This window comes from Mastomys coucha, unplaced genomic scaffold (genome assembly GCF_008632895.1).
Source record: "Mastomys coucha isolate ucsf_1 unplaced genomic scaffold, UCSF_Mcou_1 pScaffold5, whole genome shotgun sequence".
Lineage (NCBI taxonomy): Eukaryota > Metazoa > Chordata > Mammalia > Rodentia > Muridae > Mastomys > Mastomys coucha.
In genome coordinates, this window is record NW_022196911.1 from 54125898 (window position 1) to 54135555 (window position 9658).

General features: G+C 47.4%; 2 protein-coding genes across 4 annotated transcripts in view; both read left to right on the forward strand.

The window, feature by feature from the left end:
• Trim17 (tripartite motif containing 17) overlaps positions 1-2134 on the forward strand; it is a 9927-nt gene extending 7793 nt beyond the window's left edge. The window contains exons 5-7 of the mRNA XM_031354197.1: positions 812-834; positions 927-1030; positions 1417-2134. Of these exons, the coding sequence (XP_031210057.1) occupies positions 812-834; positions 927-1030; positions 1417-1967 (678 nt within the window). The 3' untranslated portion in view covers positions 1968-2134. The remainder of the gene's footprint in view (positions 1-811; positions 835-926; positions 1031-1416) is intronic.
• A 129-nt stretch (positions 2135-2263) lies between these two features.
• Positions 2264-9658, forward strand: part of Trim11 (tripartite motif containing 11) — a 22677-nt gene continuing 15282 nt past the window's right edge. For all 3 annotated transcript variants that reach the window (XM_031354207.1, XM_031354205.1, XM_031354206.1), the window contains exon 1: positions 2264-8667. In XM_031354207.1, the coding sequence (XP_031210067.1) occupies positions 8263-8667 (405 nt within the window). In that variant the 5' untranslated portion in view covers positions 2264-8262. The remainder of the gene's footprint in view (positions 8668-9658) is intronic.

Genomic DNA, 9658 nt, shown 5'->3' on the forward strand with positions numbered 1-9658 from the left:
AAGAAAGAAAAGAAAAAAAATATCGAAGGGGAAAATCCAGAAGTAAACAAGCCTTAAGTTTTAAACTTGCACGCTATTCTGAGGAATATGATAAAATCCACCCCTGGGTGGGAATAGATAGATTTGTTCAATCTATCTATGCTGTATGTGATCACCAGTGACTGCCTTGGCTAGCAGAGCTACTATGAGGTGATCTGTAGGTGTGCACAAGTCCCACTCCCAGGAGCAGTGAAGCTGGTGGGGCTTTGCCTTAGAGAAGCTTGAACAGCCTGCCTCCTTTAAGTGCAGCTCTGTGAGAACAAGTGCTCAGGTTGCTTAGATTAGTGAGTACAAGCTCACCATGGTCCACCGTCAGGGATGGCTCTGTTCTATTATGTTAGCATTCTCTGTGCCAGATTCATAAACAGCATCATAATACATACAAAATACATGGTATGAGAAGGACTTCTGATTCAGGGTTTACTTGCTTCAAGGGAGCAGGGGAAAGAGCAAGGGAAGTGTGGCTCAGTGGTAGAGTGCTTGCTTAGCAGGAGCCCTGCTGCCTGCCTCCACTACTGTAAGTGCTGATCGGGTTTCCCAGAGCTTGGCCTCCTCTCCACGGAGCAGACCTCAGGCTTTCGCCCGTGGACTGAGGAAATGCTTAGGGTCTGCCAAGAGGGAGTAAAAGGGAAGATTCCAGGGAGAGTTACAAAGTTGTTATCTGGGAAGGGACTGTCAAGCTGAGGACAGGTCCCAAAGTAGCGGGCACCAGAGGTAGCTTTGACACAAACAAGCAGGACCAGCTCTGAACTCCCCTCCCTGTCGCTTGCAGGATGTGAAGGACACCTTGAACAGGTACTGTCACCCTCAATAGAGATAGTGGTGGAGGTGCGTGAGGGCGGAGCCCATGGAGAGCCAGAGGGGACATGAGTCTATGTTCCTTGGAGGAAGGAGAACCTCAGCGTGCAGTACCCAGAGGTAGTCCTCCCGGTGGCTATCAAGACCGTGTGCAGAGTTCCAGGACAAATAGAGGTGCTCAAGAGTTTCCAAGGTATGTGGAGGCCCAGGTCTCCAAGGACCCGAGTTCTCTGGGTACTGCTCTGCCTTACTCGGATGCCACACAGGACCAGTGCTACCAACTAGAAATTAGTGTCTTAAACTGTACTTACCATCTTTCCAAGTCTGGCTGCTGAAATAAGTTTGCCCCTATTTAGTCCTGGTGACACACTATCATCAGTATACACAGGGATTTGTAGTGGAGAACCTTTAGATAACCCCAACCAGATGGGACTGGTGGAGGGGAAGCTTTTGGGTGGACATGGAAAAGAGGCATCTGGCTACCGTGTCGCACCCCGCCTGTCTTGAGGGTTCTGGCCCATCCACCTTGAATGACCCCTCCTTTTCTCTGTCTGCTTTGTCCGCTTGGGCCCTCTGCAGAGGATGTGATGCCGGATCCCAGCTCAGCATATCCCTATCTCCTCCTGTATGAGAGTCGCCAGAGGCGGTACTTGAGCCCACCGCCAGAGGGCAGCGCCCCCTACAGCAAGGACCGGTTCATGGCCTATCCCTGCGCTGTGGGGCAGAAGAGCTTTTCCTCTGGAAGGCACTACTGGGAAGTGGGCATGAATCTCACTGGGGATGCACTCTGGGCCTTGGGGGTGTGCAGGGAGAATGTGAGCCGGAAGGACAGGGTGCTTAAGTCCCCAGAAAACGGCTTCTGGGTGGTGCAGCTGTCCAAGGGGAAGAAACATCTGTCCCTGTTACCCAGTTCCACTCCGGTCACTCTCACGGAGCCTCCCAGCCACATGGGCATCTTCCTGGACTTCCAGGCCGGAGAGGTGTCCTTCTACAGTGTGAACGATGGGTCCCACTTGCACAGCTTCTCCCAGGCCGCCTTCCCTGGGCCGCTGCTGCCATTCTTCTGCTTGGGGGCTCCAAAGTCCGGGCAAATGGTCATCTCCACGGTGACCATGTGGGTGAAGGGATAGAGGCTGGGGCGGGGCACAGACACTAGGTGTGCCCATTGGTTCCCCAGAAGGCAGGGTGTTTCACCACCGCGGCCACCTACCCAGGCTTCTCTGGAGCACTAAGAGTTAATACCTGTCCTGGCAGGGCAACTAACCAAAATACAATCAAGATTAAAATGCTCAAGTGAGAACGACTACAGTTAAGATGCTAAATGGGGAACTTTGGAAAGAGTCCTGATTATCTCAGAGCCGACTCATATACCTGCTCATCAGGCAAGTTGATCTTCTGTTTTGCTTTCTCCCTCCCCCAAGTTTGTTAGTATCTTGGTTCCTAGTGCCCTTCTCTGGCCGTTGGTCCTTGACAGAGAAAGTGGGGTCCCACCCACTCCAGCCCTCTTAAAATAATTGAAGCCTCCTCTCCCCTTCTTTCACATATCCTTTCCTAACACCCTCCCCCAAGAACACCTCACTTCCCATTCCTATTACAAGCTACTAGCACCCCAGGACTCAGGTGAGACCATGAACTGGCATAGCACACATTTCCACTGTGACCCTTCTGGCCTATGGTGTGACACGTATCCTCTTACCCACTGGGGTCACTCAGGTCTACCACAGCCATGAGGGTGGTGCTGGAGGCTCTGAGCAACAACAGTCCAGGGGTGCTGCGGGCTATGGACACAAGGTAAAAGTGCAAAGGGAAACCAACTCCCTTGGTCACCCGTCTAAGGGTTGTTTGTCCATGTCCTCGAGGTACTCTGCATCCCTTTCTGAGCCCCTGAGTTATGCACTTGTGCATGCTGTGTTTCTCCTCACGGCCCCTGCTCCCACAGTAACAACTCTGAGACTCAAATATATTTACGAATATCTAGGCCATTAACCTTGGCTGTTGCCTAACTAGCTCCTCGGTTAACTATCCCATTACTCTAAGGTCTGCCACAGGGCTGATGACCTGGTCCTCAAGTTTTGCTGCTGTACACGTCAATCTTCTGCGTTCAGGGGTCAATCTTCCACCTATCTCTCTCTATCTCAGCATCCCCCTCCTCCTGCTCTGATGCTCCATCTAACTTCCTGCCTCAGCTCATTGTCCAATCAGCCTTTTATTGACAGGTGAATGCTTTTACACAGTGAACAAGAGATATTCTCTGCATTTCCCCGTTAGTCCAATAAAAGGCTTCTTTTCTTACAAAATAAACTATATACAATAACAATTATAATGTTCAGTTCATAAGTTTTGGTAACCTTGGAGAACATATTCTGTTACCTATCCTATGTTGAGTTCAGAGTTCTGTACTAAATCAACTTCTATTAATAACTTTTGCATTATCAATTTAAAGTCCTACACAATTTAGGCTTAATTGTGAGACTACAACTATCTAGTCTTTAACTCCAGAGACCTGAGGAGGAATAAATATCACCCAAATGTGTAGGAAGTGCAGGCAAGCAGCTTCTAAGACTCCCGAAATTCCTCATAATGCTGGAGCACCAGTCTTCAGCCCTCTGGCCCAGTATACCTGACAGACTTTTCTGTGCAGCAGGAATTATGAAGGACTTGGCTACCTTGTTCTCGCAAAGCTTGGCAGTTGAGTTCCTGTGTCCATTTTGGACAGCATTCTGTCAGCAGTTGAAGCAGTTTCTTGCCCAGTGGCAGCTTGCCACATTTGAAGGAAACTCCATAGGGAGATTCTTTGATGCTCATCTTTCTTTGAAGTAGAAAAACGGGTTCTGTCAGGAGCAGACCTACCTCACTGCCAAAAAAGCCTTTTAATAATAAAACATCTTTAAATGTCATATTCTGTAGCTCTCTGATGTTTCTGAAAACCATCTATAACTGAATTGTCTGTTTCTAGCTAATCACTACCTGATTAACCTTGAAAACATCTACTGGAAACTAAATAAAACTTATTTTGCCATACATTTGATTGAGTATTAAAATAGTTTGTAATAGCAGCTTTTAAAAGAACAGGAACTTAATACGGCATTTTTAATAATCACATTGATATAATACCACAAATAAGAGTTGAAAACAGTATGTTGTAGCAAAATATAACCTTAATTTTGCATCAAAATACAAAGATATATACCAATGTAACAAAATATTACCTTAATTTTGTATCAATATACAAAGATCTATACCAATGTAACATTTTTGGCTTAATACTCTTTGGCCTAAACTAGATTTAATAATCTACCCTTTTGTCCTATTACTCCTATATCCCCCCTCTCCCCTTATATTAAATAGGAGAGAAAGGATAGGAGAAAGAAAAAGAGAAATCCCTGAGTCTTAACCATTGTTTCTTCCCTGATCCAAGACCATTATAACTTGTAACCACACCCCTTAAAATGACAACCATCCATAACCTATCTAACTATCAAATCACCCACCCCGCCTTTTGGGAATGGCATGTGGCTCTCTTAAAATTGCCATCTGTTGATTTGGGGCATAGTTTCCTTTTGGAGACCCAAGAAAACTGGGAAAATGGTCAAATCCTAAGAAAGCTAGATGTAGTTGTCCTGTCTCTAGGTGCTAAGAAAGTTCAGGACTTAAGTCCTGACTACAACAGTCTGCAATGCTGACCAACTGGGGTTAAGTAGTTTTCTTTGAAGCTATCCTGGATGCAGAATTTCGAGGAACCATCATTGGGGCAGTCTGAGGATCAGGCAAGATGCTGGAATACATACTGTAAGGGTCCATGATTCGCTGAAGAATGATACCCCAGACTCAAATAGATGCAAGAGCAAAGAATGTTTATTCTGCCTGGAGTTTTTCCAGTACCTGACTTGCCCAGTTCTGGGAAAGAGATCTAGACCTAGTCTTCTGAACTGCCAGCTTGAAGCCTGCCATGGAGTCAGCCTGTCTGTCCTCTCACTGTGCCTCGGCATCTCAGCATCCTCAAGGTGAATCCTGCCAGGGCTTTTCTCGTCGTTTTTCTCCGTGAGCATATAAACTTTCAAAGGTATTATACACTTCCATATTAACATAAGTATGAAAAGTACAGTGCACACAAATCAGTGAACAATGATTCTTTGCTCTTTGAGTAGATGAAAGACATCTGGTCTGTCTTTATACGTTGGTTTAGATTATCTGACCAAACTATAACAGAAACTTTCATCCAAGCCATATGGAAGGATGGAATGACAGGTCCTGATCCTGCCTGTCTTTTGCTGATCTACAGTCATTAGTCCTGTGTCAGCCTTTGCCACATTTTTTTTTTGCATATTTCAGAAGGCTGGGCCTTTTTTGATTATCTCTAGAAAAACATTGTTTCTAGGAACACTTTGCCTATAATCCCCTTTGAAATAACCTTATTTACCATAATTAAAACATCTGACATTTTGATTTTTCTTAAAACCTTTAAAATATTTTTTTTAAAGTGACATCTGTTTTTGTGACTATTAATCCTTTGAGCTCAAGTCTACCCAACTGTAATTTTAACTTTGGTCTCTTATCATTTATAGTTTGTCACAATATCTGATTTTTTGGTATCTTTAGAAGCTGTTTTATCCATAAGAACAGCTCTATCTATGTATAACATGTGTTTACTTAAGTTTTGAGCAGTAGTTTGTCCTACCAGTCTCAGATGTTTTTCAGAATACTCTTTCATTGGTGGACAGGAAATGAATGGCTCGTGTTGGGTTTTGCTGAGCCCCGAGCAAAGCCTCTTAGGTTTCCGATATTGAGGAATTGCCTTGAATATCTTTCGGGGGAGCTACATTCATGAGCTTTATATCCATTTCTTCCACATCTTCTACATTTCACAGGAAACGTCTTCCCTGAGTTACTATGGAAGGATTTATCCTTACCAACTAGTTGTCTCCAGTCCTTTAGGGAATGGCGTGCTCATTCACAGCCACAGTTGCAGGCTTTTTGCGCTGTTTGTCTCACCATAACTGAATGGTGAGCATTAAACTCGACATCCGCAAGAGTTTTCATCCATTTATATAGAGGTGCAGATCTGGCCCTTAAATGCCTAGTAGCCTTTTTGCATTCAGCATTAGCATTTTTAAAAGCTAAAGATTCAAGTAAAATGTCTCTAGCAGTTGGATCTGCGATTGTCCGAGCTATAGTTAATCTTTCTAAAAATCCACTGAAAGATTAACTTGAACCCTGGGTTAAAACAGAGCTCCACCCTGTTGTTCAGGCTCCTGTAAGGCAGTATTGTTCTAGAACAGCATCATCAAGGGTGATCTGTACTCTCAACTCAGAAGAGACCTTCACCTAGTAACTGATCCCTGACTGTCAATGCCTCCAGTCCTATTTCATTGCCCCGAGACTGAAGCCTCATCTCTCCACCGTGCCAGCCATTGTAACTGAGGTCCAGGTTCTAAGATGGCTGGTGTCAAATCTCTCCAGTCGTTTAGGATTATATGATTTTGTGTGGCCCAGTTATTACATATGGCGAATGTAAGTGATAGCTCATTACTGCTTCCTTAAACTTTCTAAAATCCGGTGCCTCTCTAAGTTGCCATTCAAATTCTTGATAACCCTGTGGGTTTCTTTCATCTCCCAATTCCTTTATCCAGTCTGGGAAAACCATTTTAGGTTTTTAACAGATACCGCCGAGTGGCCTTTTCAGTCTTGTTGCAAGGTAGTGCTGTATGTTCTGGCCTTCCCCCCTCTAAGTATCTCAATTCTCAGAATTTTTTCTAATTTTTCTTCTAAAGCCCATCTCCATTTTGTATATTTTTTCTTGTAGCTCTACTATCTTAGTATTTTCATTTTTATTTGTAAATCTTTCCAATTTCTCTTCTATGGCTTGTCTCCATTTTTCATATATCTCTTCTTGTATCTCTACTACTATAGAGTTTTCCTCATTTTTATAATTTTTCCAATTTTTCTTCTAAGGCTTGTAACCTACCATTCCCACCTTCCAGTCTTCTCCTTATCTAAGTTTGCTTTCTTTTGATCGCTATTAAAAAGGATATATAAAATTTGTAATCGTTACTGAAAAAATTATTCCTATGCTGATAAGTATAGCAAAATTATAGACTCCAGATGCCCTGTGCCACTGAGTTTCTTTCCATTTTTAACATAGAAAATATTTTTTCCTTAAGGACTTCGATCTACCAATTTTAAACTATATTTATCTACGATGTTTTGCACTTGGCCTCTTTCCTCTTTATTTTTTTCAAACTTAATACTTTACCAGTTCAGAAGTTTGGGGCTTTTTAGTCCCACGGCAGCTGCGGGAAAATGTTCCTTTTGCCCTTTAGTGCGTCTGCAGGCTCCGCAGACCACCAAGTGTCTATGGCGGCTAACTTCACCCCCTCAACTCAGTTCAGGAGGGGGCTGCCCCATTGGTTCCATCTTCTGCCGTCCGGGCCAGGCCTTCCCGACCTGCTGCTCCTGAATGGCTTTAGTTCTTTACCAGCAGCCACGGGCTGGAAGCCAGGCCTACTTGCCCCAGCTCTGGGTCGCACACTGCGCTTAGTTCGCGCAGCCCTGAGAAGCTGCTCGCCTGCGGGACACGCCAGAGGCTCGTGGCGGGGCGCTGCCCGACTCTCAGCAGCCGCGGGAGCGCAAGCCCGCCCGGGCCGCTGCAGACGCGCAGTTGCTTATCGACTGCCGCTCAAGTGCTCGGCCCGCCGCTACGGGAAATCTTAAAGTAGCCCTGCCTGGCTTTCAAGTCTAGCTCCCGCTGTCCAGTTGCCTGCCCCAGCAACGTCGGACGCACTGGCTGCAGAAGTCGTGGCCGCAGTCGGTCATCACCATAAGCTCTGGCTGTTCCCTGACTAGTACGTAAGTTCTGCCACGTGTAGCGGGTTACCTGGTCCTCAGCTTTTGCTGCTCTCTCCATCAGCGTTCTGGGGCCAAACTTCCGCCTAGGTCGATCGCAGCACCTACCCCGCCCCCTCTTTTCCAGACATCACACCTTCTAATTTCCTGCCTAAGCTCATTCATTGGCCACTTTATTGACCAGAGAATGTTTTTACGCAGTGCACAAGAGATGGTCTACAGAACCCACGGCCAAAGTTTGCAGCACCCGGGTCTGGGGGAGCGGGGACACCTTCCTGCGGAAACCTGTCACCGCGAAAATGCGATCTCTTGCACTATAATTCGATCCCATCGCCGAGCCTTGGCCGATCCAAGACACAAGCGGGTTCTAAAAAAAATAATAATAAAAACCAGTTTCCTGCTTCCGCCGCGGTTCCTCTTCCGGCGGAAGTGTGCGAGCCTAGTGCCGGATGTACCCACTACCCAGGAGGCTCAGAGTGCCGCTACCTGCTCCCAGCCTGCACCTCCTGCGCTCTCGCAGCGGAGTAGCCTGATTCCCCCCTGCACCACGAAGAGCTTGATCCAGGCGCCGACGCCAGCATCATGGCCGCCCCAGACTTGTCCACCAACCTCCAGGAGGAGGCCACCTGCGCCATCTGCCTTGATTACTTCACGGACCCGGTGATGACCGACTGCGGCCACAACTTCTGCCGCGAGTGCATCCGACGTTGCTGGGGCCAGCCCGAGGGCCCATACGCGTGTCCTGAGTGCCGCGAGCTGTCGGCACAGAAGAACCTGCGCCCCAACCGCCCGCTTGCCAAAATGGCAGAAATGGCACGGCGCCTGCACCCGCCTTCGCCTGTCCCGCAGGGCGTATGTGCGGCGCACCGCGAGCCGCTGACCACCTTCTGCGGCGACGACCTCAACCTGCTGTGCCCCACCTGCGAGCGCTCGGAGCACTGGGCTCACCGGGTGCGACCGCTGCAGGAGGCGGCCGACGACCTCAAGGTACGTTCCATTGGGTGCAGCCGGCCCATGCCCGTTGCGAAGGGATGTCCCATTACTGCCCAGCCCTGAGTTGAGGAAGTGAGTTACGGTTCACTTGATCCCGTGAAAGGGGTCGGGATGTAGCCTTTCTTATTCCAGGATGAGATGCACGTGCATTCTGGGAAAAACCCGGTGTTGGTAGTCAGTTCTGACTCAGCTGGGAGAACTTGTGACAGAGCCCACTGTCAGATCAACAGTTTGGCCTATGTCAGAGTTGATACTCGGCCAGTGTACCGGTCACAGCATGAACTCGGGTAACCAGAATAAACCAGGTACCAAGTCTCCTTTGCTTTGAATTTTAGCACAAAGGTTTGGAGCTTATAAACAGAGATTGACCTTGTAATTTTTCATTTTGTTTGGTCCGTACCCGGTTTACCAATTGGTGTAGCAGGTTTACCTTCCTGCCACCACAAGCCCCTTGATAGTGCCGAGAGGGGCCCACATCTCTCCACAAGTGACATGATAGAAACTCTGAAGGGACAACACTGAAGCTGCTCTGTTGCCAAAGAAGAAAACCTTTGCCCTCTGCCCTGTTAGGTTCACTCTCTGAACAACAAACTGACAAGACAGATCCACTTAAGTAACACTGCAGATTTCTCTTGCATGGGGCTTCACACAAGAAAAGAGAAAGAAAAATTCAAGAGAGGCAGTTACCCTAGGCCTTTCATCCCAAAAGGTGTGGAGTTACTGGAAAGAGACCTTGCGAACCTGACCAGGAAATGGGAGGCTAATGGCAGAGAGGGCGTCTCCCTCCTGCAGAATTGATGCTCTGTCTTCTGCACTTAGGCTTGTTCAGTAGCCTCCCCTCCACATCCTCACAGCCCAGGAGCAGGTTTGGGTGTGGGGACACAGCCTGCTTCCTGGTGACACCAGGAAATGAGCAGAGAGCTTTTACCCGTGACCAGTGGGGTCTACAGTGAGCCTCCACTCACTAGAGCTGGGGGGGGGGGGG